General features: G+C 55.8%; 1 protein-coding gene and 1 long non-coding RNA gene across 9 annotated transcripts in view; one reads left to right on the top strand and one right to left on the bottom strand.

Annotated features, from left to right (window-relative positions):
* Positions 1-16,520, top strand: part of Fgd3 (FYVE, RhoGEF and PH domain containing 3) — a 53,405-nt gene extending 36,885 nt beyond the window's left edge. For 6 of the 8 annotated variants that reach the window (XM_063227332.1, XM_013150659.3, XM_013150656.3 and 3 more), the window contains 10 exons: positions 595-741; positions 1,431-1,523; positions 2,923-3,002; positions 3,633-3,663; positions 4,197-4,304; positions 5,881-5,943; positions 11,438-11,560; positions 13,276-13,416; positions 14,595-14,732; positions 15,260-16,520. In XM_063227332.1, the coding sequence (XP_063083402.1) occupies positions 595-741; positions 1,431-1,523; positions 2,923-3,002; positions 3,633-3,663; positions 4,197-4,304; positions 5,881-5,943; positions 11,438-11,560; positions 13,276-13,416; positions 14,595-14,732; positions 15,260-15,484 (1,149 nt within the window). In that variant the 3' untranslated portion in view covers positions 15,485-16,520. The other 2 variants (XM_063227333.1, XM_063227335.1) reach the window with 2 other exon arrangements.
* A 122-nt stretch (positions 16,521-16,642) lies between these two features.
* On the bottom strand, positions 16,643-18,823 carry LOC134470862 (uncharacterized). Its single transcript, XR_010040051.1, has 4 exons — positions 18,761-18,823; positions 18,152-18,461; positions 17,869-18,013; positions 16,643-17,459 (listed from the first exon to the last, which is right to left on the bottom strand). It is a non-coding gene; the product is annotated as an uncharacterized LOC134470862 (long non-coding RNA).
* Positions 18,824-19,357: the final 534 nt, after the last annotated feature.

The following is a 19,357-nucleotide window of genomic DNA, read 5'->3' as shown; positions in this document are numbered from 1 at the left end:
CAGCCCCGCCCTGTGAGTCCCATTAATGGCCCTATATCTCATGCAACACCCACCATTTGACACACTTGCCTCTACCTGTGTCAGTGGTATAGCCATCAGGGCCACCCCCACCTAGGCCTGCTTCCAGGTACAACAGGTCTCAGTTACTCAAGGCCAAGGGCACAGCAAGTCCAGACCAGAGCGTGCTGCAGCTGTGGGGCTCCCAATAGGCTCAGTCTATCCTTTGCCATGTCAGCTTCCACCCGGGCCAGGCCCCTTCATACTTGACCTCTTCAGGCCTTAGTTTCTTTGTCTGTAAGCTGTGAGTGCTAGTGGCAGCCATCTCCTAGGATTCAATGAGTTAAAGCACGCACCATGTATAGAACTGCACTTGACACATGACAGTGGGAGCAGCTGCTATTTATTATTATCATTCTCTCCGCGTGGTGAACTTCTGTGCATCCTTTAGTGTCTGACTCGAGGGCTTCCCTGTATTTCCCTCTATTCATCTGTTACAGGTTCATCGTCCAGTTGGGGTTGTGGGTTGCAGTTTCAGGGCAAAGTCCCCCTTACCTTGTTCCCCAGCTCGCCTGCCTGACCCCATGTCTCTTGCAGGAGAAAATGCACAAGCTCCTGGAGGTGTACGAGCAACTGGGTGGGGAGGAGGACATTGTCAACCCAGCCAATGAGCTGATCAAAGAGGGCCACATCCAGAAGCTCTCAGCCAAAAACGGCACAGCCCAGGACCGCCACCTCTTCTTGGTGAGCTCCGGGGCTCCCTCGCCTGCCCCCGTGTCCCCTGGCAGGGCGCCGTGGCCCAAGGACAGGCTCATCCATGGACTTCCTCTCCTACGAGGACAGCTTTAGCAGAAGCTCCACCCTGTGATCTGTCATCATCCTAGGTTTTTAACCGTAGTAGCACAGGTTGACTTCAGCTATCCCAGAACCAGATGCTGGCTTGGAGGCAGGAGAAAAGACAAAAGGAAGAGGTGCCCCAGGCACCTGGTGTAGCCGGAAGACACAGATTCTTACTTTTCCCAAAGCCCTTGTCAAGACCCTGTATGGTCAAGTGCTACCCTCTGCCCTGGCTGCTGTCCATCTGGTCTCTGTTTCCATAGATTCACTTCTTCTGGGTGCCACATAAATGCCATGAGATGCACCTGCTTCATTCAGTTGGCCCGTTTGTTTGTTTGTTTGTGAGATCCATCCCTGTCTGTGAATGCATCAGGAGTTCATTCAAAAGACTTTCTTCCTGACTACACGGTCAGCCAGGTGCACGGTGAGCACATTAAAAAACAAAATAGGAACAGGACAAAAACAGAGGTGTCCTCCAGGGTCTCCTCCCTCAGAGGGGCAAACATAGTTAAATGACTGTGCACATCTTTGCAGGATGACCTCAGAGGAGGCCTTAGAAGGGTCCTGTGGCCCTCACCTTGCCCCCTCTCTTGCAGTTCAACAGCATGGTCCTCTACTGTGTGCCCAAGCTGCGGCTCATGGGACAGAAGTTCAGCGTTCGGGAGAAGATGGAGATCTCGGGGCTCCAGGTGGGTGGCCCTTTCCTCTAGACCTTTTGCCCACCAAAGGGGGATCAACGGGGATGGGGGTGTTAGATAGACTCTGGCCTACAATTCTGCCTGTGACTGGAGGGTTGCCAGAATGTTTATCTTGGCCCTGGTATGGGAGGAATTCTCCATTTTCTGGTTTAGCCCATCTGCCAGGTCCCTCATGGCCTCCTGTTGCAGGATGCATGGGGACAGGAGGTTGTTAAGAAACTAAAATGTCCAGCTTTGGGGACCGTGGGCAGTAGTGAGGGACAGTGGTAGAGGCTGGGACTCTAGGCCGTAGTTAGAGACCCAAAGGTGACTTTTTTTTTTCCAAAGATGATGTTTGTGTGCAGGAGCAAATTTGGATCTGGGCCTAGGCTACTCGCCCTGCATGGGTCCCAGGCCCAGAGCTTTCTCCTCTCCTGTACGGTCTCAGCCCCACACAGGGCTCCTGGGCACCTGTGTGTCTTTGCTGTCACCTTCTTATAAGCCTGTTTTGTGACTCACAGCAGTGGGACTGGAATTTTATCCCCTGTGGGGAGAGCCTTGAAGTACAGGTGTTCCAAAAATACGGATGAAATCAAAGTAATTAATCACTCGAAAGAGTTAAAGTCAGCTTAAGTGACACTCAAAGATTCCTACTTCCCTTACAATTTTCTGAACAAGTGAAGCAAAACAATGACAAGCAATGACTGGAGAGGATAAAGCCTTTTCCACAATTAGAAGAAACCGTTTCTCAGTGTTTAGAATTACTCTTGTTTTAATGACTTTGCTAGTCAATGCAATTCTGTCCTGAAGTTGGGAAAGTCTAGAGGTTCGGCGGGTCAGGGGCTGGGCTTCTGATGAGAGTCAGCCTCAGACCCCCTGTGGACTGGCGAAGAGGATGGAATCTGGGACTCCAGGGAGAAATGCAGCTGCTTCACAGCTTCTAGGTGCATGTTTTCCAGCTGTGTCTTTAAACCGAGGATGTACCTGCCCATGAGGGCTCCAATGGTGCAGGGTGGCCGAGGCCCCCCAGCTCCTCTCATAAGATCCTCCACTGTCCTAAGCGGGGGCAGCTCCTGCTGAGAGTTGGTACATAGCAGTGCTGGTGGGGAAGGCGGGAACAGGGCTGGCTGGGCAACTTCTAGAGAAGGCCTGCTGGGCCTCGGGTTAGGTCAGCATTGTGCCAGGCAGAGGATGAGCCCAACATCCCATGGACCAGCTCACTCAGTGACCTCCATCAGCCACCGTGACTTTGGGCCTCAGGGTCCTCTCCTTGCAGACCACAGAGCCTGCTGGGTCACCTCTGACACCTCCACTGGGACAAATCTCCAAGTCAGAGAACATGGGGCTGGTGTTCAGGAAGAGCCCATGTGACCGGCTTGTGTGGGTTTGTGTTTTGTCCGTGGCTCGTCAGGTGCAGGATATTGTGAAGCCAAACGCAGCGCACACATTCATCCTGACCGGAAGGAAGCGGTGCCTGGAGCTGCAGACTCGGTATGATATGGGCATCTGTGAACATCCCAAATGTGTGTATCATACACATATCACAGTGCAGGTGGCTGCTGCAGTATAGTCTGTTTCTGTGTCGTGCTTTTTCCATCACATTTGTCAGGCATCATCCTGTATCTTTATACCACTTCTTAAAGCAGTGCAGTTCTCCATAGTGATCATTAACCAGTTCCCACACACAGGCACGTAGGCTGCTCCTGGCTCCTGCCATTGCAAATGGTGCTGCTGGTCGCATTCTCATGCTTTGGTTTTTGTGTGTGTGTCGAAGTGTCCATCCGGTACATCTGACAGAGTTGCTGATCAAAGTTGCTGCCCTGCATCTGGTAGCTTCGGTCACTTCATACTTTAAGGCCAGGTTCTGACTGGCAGTGTGTGGAAGGTCCAGCCTTCCATGTCCCACCAATGACATGAAGGTTTTAGAATTACTTGCTGGTGCCAGGAAGGTGTTGGTTTACATCAGTGCAAGGAGTCTGCACAGCAAGCCGGTATCCACCGGCCCGACTCTCCAAAGCTCAGGAGAATTAGGTTAGATGTCAGTTCAAGATGGAGAAGAAGCTGGGATTTTATAGTCAGTATCCAGGACTGGATTCAAACATGCTGTTTTTGATTTTATAGGACAGAAGAGGAAAAGAAAGAATGGATTCAGGTAGGTGAATTATCTAAAATGTTGAAGTAATTAAATGTCCAAGATCTTGAGCAGACAGAAGTGGCGGCTTGGTCCACTGCCTGGCCCACTTCCTGGCCCCAGTCCTGCCCTGATGTGAGTCCTGCAGACTATGGTTGCCTTTGTGTGCACCTTCAGATGACAGGAGCCTTTCAATCTACTCACCAGCTTGATTCTTCTTCCTGCACAAATCCATATAAATAAATGGGCCTTAACTGGGAGGCTGAGGCAAGAGGACTATAAGTTCAAGGCCAGCTTGAGTAACTCAGTTAGACCTTGTCTAAAAGTAAAATTAATAATGCAGAGATAAATGAATAGGAGGGGTCATGCTGGAGGTATCCATTCTCCAAAATGGCCTCTTCAGTTTGCAAGGCTCTGAGGCAGAGCCCGTACCAATGGCTAGCAGAAACATGATGGTCAGGCGCCTGGGCCTTGATGCCACAGAGCTAGGCATGTCCCCCTGCAGGGTCAAAGTCCTCCCGGCTCTGACAGTCCCGTGGCTTTGCTGTGTCCAGGTCATTCAGGCCACCATCGAGAAGCACAAGCAGAACAGCGAGACCTTCAGGGCCTTCGGTAGTGCCTGGAGCCAGGACGAGGATCCCTGCCCATCTCCAGAGTCACCTGTGAGTTGGTGCCTGGGTCAGGGGTGGGGCTGACTCCCGGGGTGGCGAGGAAGCTCCCAGGCACATTCACTCTGGTGTGTGTGCACACACACGCACACATGCACACACATACACACATGCACACACACGCACTCACAGATATACACATGCATCCCTGCTGCAGCTACTGAGCTCTGGGGTCTTGCAGATTAGTATCCAGAAGGAGCAGAGAAAGAAGGGGTGGCCTGGTGCCTCCCGCATAGCCTGGGCCCACGTCCCGCCCTAATTGGAGGCCGTGACTGCGGTGTGTGCATTTGCTCTCTCCTTGTTTCTGCACAGCCTCCCTGAATCTCTCGGAAGCTCAGTAACGCATCAAGGCCATTGGGGGTGGGGGTGGGGGGAGGCATGGTCACTGGTCCATGGCAGTCCTGTGCCTTAAGAGAATTCCAGTAACTGCAGACCTCAGCTGGCCATGGCGGCTCGCACCTATAAATCCCAGCACTCAGGGAAGCCAAGGCAAGAGAATTATAAGTTCCAGGCCAGCCTGGGCAATTTGACAATTTAGCAAGACTCTATCTCAACATAAAAAATAAAAAGGACTAGGGATATAGCCCCATGTGAAGGGCCTGAATTAATGCCAAAATCAATGCCAAAAACAAAGCAAAGCGAAAACACCAACCTCCTTGCAGTCGTGTTTTTGAGTTGTATTTTCTGCCCCACTCTGGGAAACGCAGGCTTAGAACACTGCAGGCAGTTCATGCCCCACCCCTTGGGGAGCTGCTCTGGGGCCCAGGGGGCAGATTCCATGTGGAGGTTTGGGCTGTGTAAGGGGCAGGTTGTGGAGAGTCCACTGAGTTAGATGGGGAAGACAGGGCTGCAGCTGGGGACTGAGGTGGCCGTCCCTCATGTCTGGGTTTCCATGGAGTCAGGGACAGAACTGAACATGGAGGCCAGTCTCTGTCTCCTGCAAGGAAGGCATGGCTATCCCTGTGCAGTGTTTGGGGGACATTAGGGTGACAGTAAGGACACCTGGGGAGAAGCACTCAAGGCAGGAGTTACCCTCACCTTTGGCTTTTCTAAGGGGGCAGTGCATAGAGGAGACCACTGTTTTCCCAAGCTAGCCTAGCAACCCCCAGCCCACACCCAGGCAGCCCCCCAGATGTTTGTCTGTACATCACTTGGTTGCATGAAATCTGCTCCATATTTTCTGCTTCCTGAGTATATTTTGGAGGACAGCTGTACCGTTGCTGGGAAAGCAGATTCCTCTGAGGTGACCCAGGGACAGAGGATGCAAAGTCAGCCGAGCCTCCTAACATTAGAATGTTGGTTCTGTGGACTCTCCACAAAGATCCCCTCAGGAGGAGGAGAGGATCCAGAGGCCCATCCTCACTCTGTGAAATGGGTGATTGGAATGGGATGTGGAGCCACACTACAGAACGCTAATTGCACCAGATAGATGCCTTCAGCCAGAAGGTGGCCTCCCCACATCCTGACATTATCAAACAGCATACATTCCTCCTCTTACTGCCTGCCACGCACAGAGGTGCGGGGCCCAAGGATGGACCCACCTCACACTCAGCTTCTCTGTTCTTTGCAGATAGTGAGCACAGGCTCTGTGGAGGTCTCAGGGGTGATCGATGGCAGTGGAGGTGCCCCAGGGGTGAGTGATGCACACCTTGTGCTCAGTACGGGCTTTATGGGGGTCACTGGGGGAATTGGACAAGTGCTGTCTGGAGGGGGTGGCCGGGGATCGGTGTGAGCCCTGCTGTTTGCTTCAGGCTGGGTGTGCACAGAACAGGCTGTGTCGGGCACCAGGCACTTGTGAAGTGGGTCCTGGAGGTGGTCACTGTTGGGGCTCCTGGTGGAGGCTTTGGGGAGCGGTCGGTGAGCATGCAGCACTGTGCATGATGCATTTGGGGAGCATGCCCAGAAGCAGGAAGAGTGGACACTTGAGATAAACACCAACGAGTCAGGATAGGAGGCCCCCTGTTTAGGCCACTGCCTGGCTCTGCAGAGCAGACCCTCCTGATGGCAAATTTTGTTGAAACTGAAAGGCAGAAATTCTGAATCTCTCCAAGGCAGTCTGGGGTGGAGGTGGGATGATGTGAAAAACATCTCAACTGCTGGAGTGGCTTCGTATTTGTGTATGGTCGTGCCAGTTTCTTGCACACATGCGTGTGCACACACAAACACAGACACACACACATGCTTAGCCTCCTTGTGCTCCACCAGGCCCGGACCTCTGCACCAACTGTCTGCTTTGCCCACCTCCGTGAAGCCCTGTGGCCTGCCCCAGGGGTCCTAAAAAATGCTTCTCCCCCAATCAGCTCCTCGGCAACCTTCCAAACTGGGAATGTATGTGTGAGCTGAGCGGACCCAGACTCTGTGAATCCCTTTGTTGGAGAACTCAGGGATGTGTGCAAAGCAGCATGCGTGTGCAGGTGTGACGCCCACACTGCTGCCGGAGGAATGCTTGTCATACATGTAAGAAGGACCATGCGGCTCACCCTTGTATCTCTTGGCAAAGGCTGGTGTCTCTGACTACCTTCGTGGTGATTGCCAGACCTCCAGTGTTCCCCCCATTACCTGGTCCTCAGCCTGGCATGGGCTTGGGATGCCCTGGAGTGTCAGGAGGTAGAAGTCGAGGGACTGCGGGTGAGAAACCCCAGGTGGGAAGGACGTGTGCTGTTTGGAAGAACAGCTACATGCAGGGCTGCCAAGGGGCCTTAGCTTGGGGCATCTGTATATGAGATGGAGTCCCAGAGCAGGGGGTAACTGGGGGGTCAGTGCCCAGACCAGAAGTGTTCTAGCTGGCAGGAGCCTGGAAGCTCTGCTCTGGAGACAAACTACAGCCTCAAGAACTTCTGCCCATCTCAGCCTCAGTTTCCCCTGGGCAGGAAGGTCAGGGATGCTGTTGGTTACCCCACACAGGTGCTCCTCCTCCCAGCCGCCTACCTCCTTGGCTGGTGAGCAGATCCCAGGGAGCCCCAAAGTCAAGGCCTCCATCTGTGTCTGGAGTCAGCCTGGTCTGGCTGTGGTCATCAGACCTGCTGGGAATACTGGCCCCTGTGGGCCGAGGAGTGCTCCACCTACCCCACTCCCCTGGCCTCGTCCTGCCTCAGAGCTCTGCCTTTGGCAGGCACAGTCCCAGCCCTGGCTCCTGTTGCTGGGCTGTCCCTTCACCTGCACCCAGCCTGGTGGCACCTCCTTCAAAAACAGTGGGGACAGTGGGCAGGGCTGCACTTGCCCCTAGGCTCCCTGCCCCGAATCCCAATTTTACAGGGTGTCCTGGCACAGATGAGCCACACCAGACTCTGCAGGGGATCCAGGGTGGGCACATCTGTCCAGCTGCACTAAGCAAGCAAGGCAGGATGCACATGTCCTCAGTGGACATTTACAAGGTGCCCAAGACCAAGTTTTAGTGCTGACCCCAAGGAGTGATCTTTGCTATAGGACATCAAACTCAATGTTTTCTTTTCTTCCCTTCTCTTCCCTTCCTTCCCCTTCCCTCCCTGCCTCTGTCCCTCCTCTTCTCTCTCCCTTCTTTCCTCCCTCTTTGCCTCCTTCCCTTTGGCCACCTGGGATTGAACCCAGAGCCTTTACACTGAGGTACAGCCTCAGCCCCCTTCCTTTTTATGGTATTTTTTTTTTTAAATTTTGAGGCAGGTTTTCACTAAGGTACTACTAAGTTGCCCTGGTTGGTCTCAAGATTTTGAGTCTCCTGCCACCTAGAATGCTGGGATTCCAGGCCTGTACCCCACGCCCACATATGGCGTGGTATGATAGGATTCCCTAACCTGAGATGTCTTCAGACACACAGTTTGCGTAAGCCCCTCTTTCCTAAGAAATCTGAAACCCCAACCAGGAAGTTTTGCAAGAAACTTTGCAGAATTCAGATTTCCTCATTCTGAAAAGGTCTAGCTGCTCTTTACAGAAGCCCAGAAATCTGAAAGCCCCCTACCCTGCCCACCAAGGGACACACAAACCCATCTAGGACACCAGTGAGTACCTGTCCTGGTCATTCTTGTGCCAGAGGCTCCCCCAGAGTGCTGAAGGCTACCTTCCCTGGGCTCCAGGGCAGAGCTGCCCTGAGAGGAGTAGCAGAGCCAGGCCTGGCCTCTCCTGTGGCCCTGCACCTGTGGCTTGGGCACATGGGGATTCCCTGCTGTGCATCTCTTTGCTCTCTGGCATAAATGACAAAGTTCCCTCAGGTCCATTGATTGGAGTCCGAGTCTGTGCTACTGAACTGTCCCTTCAGTTTCCTTGTGCACAGCTACCTCTGGTGAAGAGGAAATTTGGGGGGGGCAGCCTTGCTGACCCTCAGGGGAGACCACCTTCTGAGTCCACCTCAGCCCCTCTGGGGTCCCTGGGAGTGGAGTTGCTGGGTTGGTGATCAAAGAAGCTGCTGTTCAGCTTTTGGGGAGGATGTGGGCCTGGCCTTTCTGATGCTGACCTCTGCACAGAGACTAAGTCCCTGTCAGATACCCGACACAGGTGCTCCTCCTCCTCACCACCCACCTTCTTTGGCTGGTGAGAAAACCCTTGGGAGCCCTAAAAGACAAGGCCTCCATCAGTGTTGAGCTGGCCAGGGTCAGGCTGTTATCATCAGGGCCACTGGGCATGACAGCTACAGTGGGTCAACTGCTGTGGTCAGCCTGCCCAATAGCCTCATCCAAGATGGGAGTGTGATTGGCCAGGGGATCTGTCCCTGGCATCCAGATGGGTCCCTTTCCCATTGGCCACCTGGACACCTGCAGGCTACACAGCTAGCCAGCACTCTGTGTTGAGGTACTGTGTGTGATGGGAAGAGCCACATCAAGAGTGGACTGCAGTGGACTACAGTCCTCAGCATCGTGGGAGCCAGAGCAAGACTGGGTTCCTGTCCACACCCTTGACCTGGCTGTGCTTTCTGACTGTGGGAGACCTCCAGGAACTGCCTCCTGAATGTGGGCTGGGACTGGTTTTCCACTGGTCTGAGCCACTGGTCAGCCACAAAACCCACACATCACAGCCCCACAGCTTCCTGTATTCTCAGCTGCAGTGTAGTGCTGCCTGTCGGTGCCCGGTGGTACCAGGGCAGGGGTCCCCTCCCAGGGTGTCTGAAAGCCATGTGTCTGGGCTGCCAGGCTGCAAACCTCACTTGATAGTCAGGGGAGTGGACATCCTAAGGGGGAGGTGGGAGGAGATTGTGGGGCCTGGGCGGGCCCTTCCCATCACCTGCCTTCTCTCTGTCCCCTCCTCAACCTGGAACCTTTCTCCTCACCGCAGTGCATGTCTGCACCTCCAGCCTGAGAGGTGTCAAAGGAGACCCCTGCAGGGGCTGAGAGCTACTGAGGGGCAAGGGTGCCGCAGGGAAGCTACAGGCAATGGGGAGCCAGGACAGTGTCAACTCCCACCTGCCCACCCATTGGTGGACCTGGCCACTGTCCTGACCATGGGGTAAACCTCAGTGGGAAGCCACAGCCATCACACACCTGTGTCTTTGGAGCAATGGGTCCTGTGATGGGGATCTGGGGCTTGGCATCAGGAGGGTCTCTGTCCCTCTGGGCCTCTCATATAGGTGGCTGGGTGCTAGCCTCAAGGTGACGGGACCTGCAGGCAGTAACGGAGATGGGCGAGGGTCATGCATCCCAGATGGCACTGAGGAAATGCTATCCGTGTGCTCGGGCTGTGGGACAGATTCCCACGTGACGTAAACAACAGGTTCTGGAGGTTGGAGCCTGAGGCCAGAGGGCCTTCAGTGCTGGTTTCTCCTGAGGCCTCTCTCTGTGGCTGGTGGACGTCATCTTCAGCCACTGTGTGTGTCTGTGTATCTGTATCTGTGTCTTCATCCTCTCTTCTTAAAAGTCATACACTACCACAAGGACCCAAGCAGCCCAGCTTTTTCTCCTGAAGTCCCCACCCACCACATCCATGTTCCTGTCCCCCTTTTCATCCCTTCCCACACAGGGACAGCCATACACTGAGTGCCCGCTCCCTGATCTCCAGAGACTCCCATTGTGTGCTGGCCTCGGGTCCTCTGCTGCCTGCCCCTACCATAGGTGTTCTTTTTCAAACTGTAATATTTTAAAACAGATCCCAGCAACACCAGTGAGAGCAAAAAATGGCTCTAGGCCGCTCTCTTCTCCGAATGCACAGAAGGTAGAAATAAACCCATCGGGGGCCACTCCAGCTCTGGCACACTGGGAATTTTATGAACATCCTTGGCATTTCTTAAAATCTTAGCGATGGTGGCTTCTGTGTCAGCCCTAACCCTCCTCCTCCCTGGTGAGGATGCACTAGACATGGGTTGGGGGTATTCGGGAAACTTTTGCATTGCCTGGTGGCATTTCTGGGGTCCTTGTGACATGAAAAGATACCCAGAAGCCTCCCCAAGCCAGACAGGAATTCATGTACGGGAAGGAGGTTCAGGGGCAGAGAGCAGTCATTCACCCGATCTTCCAGATGAGGAAACTGAGGCTCAGCATGGACCAGGGACTTGCCAGGGTCTCCTAGCCAATCAGGGCACAGCAGGAGCCTTGGGTCTGTCTCCAGCCTCAGAGCTGGTGGTGAAAGAAGGAAACCGAGGCCTGAGGCTCAGCTAGGGGCTCCAGGTGGGCCTGTTCTTGCCTTCCAGCCCACTTTCCTCTGTCACTGGAGACAGAGTGGGACATGAGCCCTCCAGATGCCTCCTGCTGTGGCACACGTATGCGTGTGTGTGTGTGTGTGTGTGTGTGTGTGTGTGTGTGTGTGTGTATGCACCTATGTCTGCATGTGTGTGATGCCAGGCGGGAGTGGACACCCCCAAATGCCCAACATGGAGCAGGCGTGTACTGGGTGAAGGATGGTTAGAGTTAGGATCTTGGGTTCCACATAGCCCCAGGGCCCCCACAGTGCAGTCTGTGCAGACTCCTGCCTGGCCCGGCTGTACCATCTTCCTCCCCTTGGCTCCATAGTGATGTCTTCAGATAAAGCCATGGGCCGAGTTCTCCCCAACCTCCAGTCTTGATCCGTGGACTCTGTGTGATACACAGAGGCCGTGCGGCTGCTCTGGCTCTTTACCTCATGCCCTCTGCAGAGTCTGCCTTTGTCTTGAGTTTGTGGCTCGTCACCCCCAGAGGGGTAAGGTCACCCGTGCCTTCCAGGACTGACGACAGCTGTTTGCCTCCTTGTAGCTGGAGTCCAGAAAACCATCCTCAAAGACCAGACGTGACAAGGAGAAGCAAAGCTGTAAGGGCTGCGGCGAGACCTTTAACTCCATCACCAAGAGGAAGCACCACTGCAAGCTGTGTGGGGTGGTGAGTGGGGCACCTCCGATGGGGCAGGCAGCCACCCACTGGGTCCAGGGACTGCTTGAGAGCCCTGCGGAGCTCGTGTCAGTGGGCCCTGGGAGAGCTACACTGTGGCAGCCAAATTCTGCTCAGTTCTGGCTTCTTAGCAGCAGAAAAAAGGCCAGGTTTGGAAGCACAGTGCCCCTGGCATGAAGGAGGTGGCTGAAGATGACAGGAGTGGCCCTGGTGGAAATGCCCTCCTGCTGGCCTTTGCCTCAGCACTGCAGAGATGACAAAGGTCTGGTGGCTTCGTGTAATGAGCGGCCACCTCTGATGGGGCCCAAGCATATACCATCTCTGTTCCTTTTCCGTCATCTCCAACACCCTGGCTTCTGAGAAGGGGTGGCTGAGTCATGCATGGCTCTGGACTAAACTTAAAAGTACCCCAAGGAAGGAACTGGCAACCCACATGTTTTAGGTGGAAGTATTAAAATGACTTCAGTGGCAGTGAGTGGATCTTGGCAGAGAGCTGCTGAGGAGCTGTTTTCCTGAAGATACCAGCAGCTTGTGCCTGAACTGCTGTTCCTGGTGGCACCTTTCACAAAACCTTGACCAGAGCTGGCAGCAGGGGAGACTAAATGGATGAGGCCTTGGAGGGATGAATGGGTGCATGGCTGACGGTGGGTGGCGGGAGGATAGGTGGTTGGATAGATAAATGGATGGATGGATGGATGGATGGATGGATGGATGGATGGATGGAGTAGGTGGCTTGGTAAATGAGCAAAGGACCTTGGGGATCATAGTATCACTCATAGGCTGTGGCTCAGGCCTAAGATTTGCATAGGCTCAGGGAAGCCAGCATGGGCCCTAGAAGCAAAGTTGTCCCTGCGTTTGCCCACGAGGAGGCCAGGATGGGGTGACTATGCAGCATCCTCCTAGGCTGTGAAGCAGAGGCTGAGGGTATGTGTATGGATGGTGCTGACACCGGAGAAGAGATTAAAATGCTGGGATGGGATGAGGATCCAGCGTAACAAAGGAATGTGAGATGAGACAGAGAACCGACTGCTCTTGGAGCTGAGGGGTCTGCCGGGGGCAAAGCTGCAGGCCTCAGGGCAGCGCAAGTTCTGGAAGTGTCACTAGAGGCTTTTGGCTTCCTCCCCCATCATGTGCCACCTGGCTGTCTCAGTGATACTCCCTGTGGCACCCACGGGCCATGATTTCCTGTCTCATCTATCAGTGGACACTGGGTTGCTTCACCTTCTGGGTCTCACGGGTGCTGATGGCGTGGACGCAGCTAGGCAGGGGCCTCCTCAGGGTCACAGTGATTCTGTTTAAGTTTCTGGGGATCTGCCGCCCCATTTCCAATGGCAGCTTGCCCTTTCCCCACCGCCTGTCTCCCTGGTGGTGTTAGACCCTCGCCAAGCCTGTTGTGATCTGGCTGTGTTTGCTTCTTGTTTGGGGGAACATCATTCTCCAGGAGTGAGGTTTCAACGTGTGTCCTCCCAGTGACCAGGATGGGGCCATTCTGACATGGGGTCTTCTCATGTGCTTGGTGGCTCAGCCCACTGTCACACACAGATCCTTGGGCCTGGGTTGCTGGGGTGAGGAGGGCAGGTCCCGGACCCTCAGCCTGGTTCTGCCCTTGGATTGGACTCTGGACAAACCTTTACTTCACCCCGCACTCTAAAGTCCCTGCTGGGCCGCTGACAGTATGTGGGGTCACAGGTGCCCTTGTCTTGCAGGTCATCTGTGGGAAGTGCTCCGAGTTCAAGGCCGAGAACAGCAGACAGAGCCGTGTCTGCAGGGAGTGTTTTCTGACTGAGCCCACAGCCCCCACCACCCCCAGCACTGAGTCGCCCCCTGAGCCCAAGCAGAGCATGCAGGTGGGTAATCAGTTCCTGAGACGGGAACAGATGGGGAGGCATTGCAGCAGGATCTACTGGCCTGGGACCCAGAGAGCCACTGGGAGCCATCAGCAACCGAATGCAGAAGTCAGCCCCTGTGCAGCCTGGGCCTCTCGGGACCAGTGAGGGCTGAGGCTAGGCCCGGAGGAGACGGGAATGGAATGGGTGTCAGCTCCAGGCCTGGTTTCTGTCCCACTCACTGTAGGGTGGTGGGGTGGGCTGGGGTCAGGGGATTTTCAGAGCCCCTGGCTGTCCTGGCTCATTCATGGCTGTGGGGACCCTGATCTGGGTCTGTCTAAGAAGTCAAGGAGGTAGGACTATTAGGATCGGGGGGCATGGCCCCAGGTGAAGCATCTTGCTGTGCCTGCCTGGGCTGCATTTCAATCCTGAGGGTGTTCTGGGAGCCCAGGGCTGTGGGTAAGCTTAGCCCCAGAAGGAGGACCAGGTCTTACGGACCTCATCCAGCAAATGGCCACCCATGTCTGGGTGGCTCTGGGGAGCTCTGAGGCACCTCAAGGGGTAGGGGTGGGGGCTCAGGCCAGACACGGTGGTGTGCACCCATAACCCTCACACTCTGAGAGGCTGAGGTGAGAGGATCAAAAGTCAGAGCCAAATCTGAGCAACTTAGCAAGACCCTGTCTCAAAATAAAATGTTTAAAAAGGGCTGGGATGTAGGTCAGATAGGCCCTGGGTTCAGTACTCAGTACTGAAGGGACAGACAGAAAGGTAGAGACAGGGAGAGGAAGGGAGCGAGAGAAGCACACATGTGTGCATTCTTGTGTGTGGTGTGTGTCTGTGTTGTCTGTGTGTATAAGGTGTGGTGTGCAAAGTGGTGTGTGCAGACTTGAAACACATAGTCTCTTCCCCCTGGGACTATCACCTAAGGTCTTGCTGTTGAATCCCCCTGGTGTACTGGTCATGTCCTGACCTGGCTGATGGTCTCCCTCCATTTAGTGGGTCCGGACCCTGCCTGTGCCCCTTGGTCTGGCATGAAGTGGCCACTGGAGCAAACAACTCTGGGCCCAGCCTCTGTCCAGTCCTCACTGTATCTCAGGGGCCAGCTCCTTCCAAGTGGCAGTCCTGGCCCTTCCTCCTAAGAAGGGAGTGATTGCTGCAGGGGAGAGCACCCCTAACCTGTGTCTCTGTGTCCTTGGAAGCTGCCAGCTGCAGATTCCCAGCCCAGTGAGCTCTGTGGCCCACTACGGCTATCGGAGGATGGCATGGCCTGGGTTGAAGTGTGGGCTGCCATCCTTGCCTCAGCCCCTCAGGTGCTACGGCTGCAGGCAAGTGACCAGGTGGGTGCCCCACACCCCGTCCTGCCCCCAGGCCCTTGGCTTTTCTGGTACCCACCGACTCCAACTGTGTGACCCTGAGCCTCAGTTTCCCTTTGTGCCCAGAACAGCCCTCTGCTCCTCACTGTAGGAAGACAGGTGCTTGCTTATCCCAGGACCTCAGATCCAGCCAGAGTTAGAGGTGGGGAAGGGAGGGGGCACAGGGCTGACCCCTTTTTCCCACATTCATTCACACGTCCTGGGGTACAGGGTGGGAAGCTGACCCCTGTGGCCCTGCCCCAGTCTGGGACCCCTGCTCCACTCTTCTTGGCCCCAAGTGCTGCTGTCCTGCTTCTCCCTGGATGGCAGTCCCACAGGGTCTGAGTGTCCATGAGGTGTCACCCAGGGAGAACCCTGGGCAGCCCATGCTGTTGACAGAGGGCAGGGCAGCTGTGTCCACCAGCCCTAGCTGGCTCAGTATCCCCCCTGGCACCGCAGGGAGCTGGGTGTGGCTCCCTGCAGGGATTCACTGAGCCTCTCTCATGCTGCAGGACGGCCAGCTGCTGAACACCATCTGTCTACCCGGCTGCACAGTGCTCATGCCAGACCCCAAGGAAGTGCAGGAGGTGGGGCATACCTGGAAGCTGCAGCAGGGGCAGCAATCTTGGTACCTGAGCGCCCCCTCTGTGGAGCTACAGCAGCGCTGGCTGGAGGCGCTGAGTGCCACAGCCCACAGAGACACAGCCCAGGACAGTGTGGACATCTTGCATCCCTAGGGCCCTGCAGGCTCAGCCGCTCCATGAACAATGCCTCCTGTTGCTCCTTACTCTGCCACACAGGGCCTGTGTTCTCTGGGGAGGTGACATCAGAACCCTGTGAAGGAATGAGGGTCCTGCAATGCTGAAGATAGGCTGATGGCCTGGAGCTGGGGCATTTGACCCCTAGGGGTCGTCTGGAGGAAACTGAAATATTCCAGAGAGGAATAGCTACCTGGCCCAGGATGACCCAGCAAGTCCAAGGCAAGAGCTGAGCCTCCAGCTTCAGCCCCAGTCATGTGCCTGGAGTGGGGAAGGTGGACCAGTACATGGTGTCACAGTACATGGTGCCATCTCCAAAAGGCAGAAGGCTATGTGGGTGCTGCCCAGGATTGGCAAAGCCCCTCCTGATCTGCAGTCCCACTAGGGCTGGCAGGGCTGCCTGCACCTCATCCTAGCTTCTCCCCTTATCTCAGTTACTTTTCTTTGGTTGCTGAGACACACCCTCAGTTAAAGGAGGAAAGGTTGATTTAGCTCACAGTTTGTAGAGGTTTCAGTCCACAGTCGGCTGGCTCCAAGGCAGGGGTGATGTGGCAGACAGGCATTGCAGAGGAGAAACAGTCCATGGCAGGCAGAAAGTTGCAGAGCAAGAAAGGGGGAAGACAAGCCTCTTTCTATCCCTTACACTGTATCTAAGCTACCAGGATTAGGGTGGTGCCAAACCAGTGGACTGATTTAGGAATCATGCACCGTTGATCCTAGCATCACCACTCTAGATTCAGCCACCCCTGAGAAAGCCCTGCCTATGTCTGCCCTTTGGGGAAACAGCTAAATGCAAGCCATAACACCCCTCCATCTGCACTTTGTGAGCTGCACTGTGACTCACTTCCTCTGGACTCCACTTGCTTATCTGCCTCTCTGCCAAGGCCGGAGCTGCCTGGAGGGGTGAATGGTGGCCTCCCTGGATGCAGGCCACCTGGTCCTGGGTGGGAGATTGTGGCTGCCTCTTTGCAGGCAGATGCAGCTCTTCAACTAAATAAATGCCTGCTGTCAGCAAGTGGCCACTGCCTCAGTGCTCTCTCCTTCTCTCCTTGGTGGGGTCACCCACCAGGTGGGCAGCTGGGGAGAAGTAGAGGACAAGTGACCATACTGAATGGACTCCACACCTGGCCAGGAGCAGCTGTACAGCAGGGTAAGGGTCTTGTGTACAAGATGTGGGGCGTCAGTAACTTTCTCGCTGCTGGGACAAAAGACCCAGCACCCACAAATTAAAGGAGCAAAGGTTTATTTTGGCTTAGAGATGGTAGAGGCTTCAGTCCACAGTTGGTTGGCTCCCAAGCAGGGTAGCAGGGCAGAGGAGGCATCACAGAAGAGAAACAGCTCTTGGCGTGGCAGGCAGGAAGCAGAGAGAGATCAAGGGAGGAGGAGGTAGCCAAGCCCTTTCAGGCCACGCCCCCAGTGAGCACTTCTTCCAATCAGCTTTCACCTCCCAACGTCACACTCAGCTACAAACCCATGTGCGGACCAATCCAGTAACACGCGTTCCACATCCATGCTAGTATGCAGGCGGCATCGGAGGGACACCTGGATATAAACCGTGATGTGTGCACCAAGCCCTGAGGACCCAAGGCTAGGGAGACTTAAGAGACTGATGATGAGGTTCTGGTCCCCAGGACCCCCAACCTCTATCATCCACATAGCACGATGTGGGGACATCCACGTGGAGGCTGAGGGAGGTGGGTGTGGGAGCCAGGAATGAGTGATTGTCACACGTGCAGGTGCAGAAGCACAGATGTGCGGAGAGCACACCGGCGCGGAGTGAGGTCAGGACACATGGGGGGTTGTGTGGAGGCCTCCACAGGCACCAGGGCCTCTATCCCTGTTCAGCGAGCTTTGCTAGATGCGTTGATTCTGCTTTACACGGAGGAAGCTGAGGCTCAGGGAGGTGAAGCCACTGGCGCGCTCCTGCACCGGAGTAGTGTCAGGCCAGTCCTGGCTGCAGCAGGAGGAATGGACAGTCAGCGGGCTCATCCCACCTCGCGGATGGGGTGGGGGCAGGGAGGGCGCAGTCCACTCGCGGGGACCGCGTGGGCGAGCCATATCCCTTCTGTCCCACAGCTGCAGCCCTGCCGAGCTCTTAAAGGGCCAGACCCTGACCTCAGCTGCCCCTGCCACCTCACCACCAGATAGCTGAGGAAAGACAGTCGCACAGGGAGGTCCCTGAGAGCGGTGTGTGCGGGGGAATCAGGCAGCCAGGGGGAGCAGGCAGCTGGGGCACAGCTCCCTCAGCAGGGCATGCAGTCTGGGAGGCCCTCCAGTCCTAAGCAGGGGCCCCAACAGTGACTCTGCAGGAACAAAGTGTCCCCTCGAGCCCGGGGAGGACGTGTCCCACGTTGGTCACCCACCACAGACACGCGCTGGACTCCAGTGGGCCTGGCTCCGAGTTTATTTTGTGCTGACACCGGTGGCCGCTGAACGCTGAACCCTTTTGCAGGCAGAGCCCAGGCTCCGATGACGGGTCAGGGAGGCCTCTGGCTGCAGAGTCGGGAACTGCAGGAAGGTGCAAAGGGGCAAGCTGCCTGAGGTCTCCACACCTGTGCATCTGGGCTGTGGGCTGCCGGGCCTCCTCCACACAGTCCATCCCTGTCCTTCCTCTGTCCCAAGGCCCAAACACATGGCACTGCTCACCTGGGGGATAGTGATGAGGGACACACACCAGATGGACTAGCACTTGGCCTCTTCCTCCTCCAGTCCTCCTTCTTCGTCTTTGCCCAGGCAGCCCTGACCCTTGCAGGTGGAGGAGGAGGAGGCCCCATTGGGTCCAGAGGAAGGGCCCCGCGGGGTGGCCTAGGAAGGGGTCCCCGCAGCAGGTGTGTGATGGGCACTGGAGTCAGGGCCTGGGCTGGGGCTCCGCTGTGTCCACCTGACTGCTGCCCACATGGCCTGCAGGCTGGGGCTCCTTGTGCCAGTCCAGGGGAGAGCTTGGGGAACATCGGGTCTGCACAGGGGCAAGAGGAGGAAAGCAGAAGTGAGGAACCTGGCCCCTTCAAGGGTGGAGCAGAGCTCTCCACCTGGGTGTCATAGTTCCCCCCAACAGCTGCTAGCTGTCTGTGCTCTAAGCTGGATGGATGGGCTGCTGGCAGTCTCCACAGTCCTGACCAAGGTGATCAGCTGCAGCCTAAGAAGCCCCTGCCACCACCTGAGAAGAGAAACATGACTCAGAGTGCATCTTAGGAGGGGTGAAACTGTGGCCCAGAGGTCACATAGTGAGGAGGGGACCAGCTAGGGTTCACTCACCATTCCTCCACGTGTTCAGGCACCAGCCCTACCACTGGGCACCCAGCTCCAAGGGGGGAGTTGCACTGAGTGACTTGGGTTTCTGGGACCAAGGGAGTTGGGCACCCCCATAGTGCCCACCCCCAGCACACTTCCTGCCAAGCACACTCTACCAGCCTCTGGAGTGCCAGTCCCACCCCACTCCAGGCCTTTGCAGCCGCTGTTTCCTGCTGCTGGGGACTCTGCCTGCAGCTCCTGCTGTGGTTTCCTGGATGAGTCTTTGCCCCCAGCTGTCCACTTTTTCAACTCACTGCTCTCTTGTTTAACATGCTTTCTCGGGCAGAATAGAAACTCCATGAGGGCAGGACCTGATGCATAGCAGCTGTGCAGTGAATAGTGGCGGACAGCCCTAGAGAGGCTTGGGTCATTCCTGTCCTGCTGCATGGCCCCACCCTGAGCCTAGACCCCTCCTTGTGCAGATAGGAAATGAGGTCAAGGAGGCCCAGTACTCTCCTGCCTCTCTCATGGTGGCTGGTCCTAAGGACACTGAGGCAGCTCCCCCTCGGGTGCCCAGCTCCACCACAGAGACAGGTGCACTGAGGCCACCACACCCACAGG

This window comes from Cavia porcellus, unplaced genomic scaffold (genome assembly GCF_034190915.1).
Source record: "Cavia porcellus strain 051 isolate PalLab524CR breed Dunkin Hartley unplaced genomic scaffold, mCavPor4.1 scaffold_17, whole genome shotgun sequence".
NCBI lineage: Eukaryota > Metazoa > Chordata > Mammalia > Rodentia > Caviidae > Cavia > Cavia porcellus.
The sequence above is the reverse complement of the archived record's forward strand: the minus strand, read 5'-3'. Positions and strand labels throughout refer to the sequence as shown.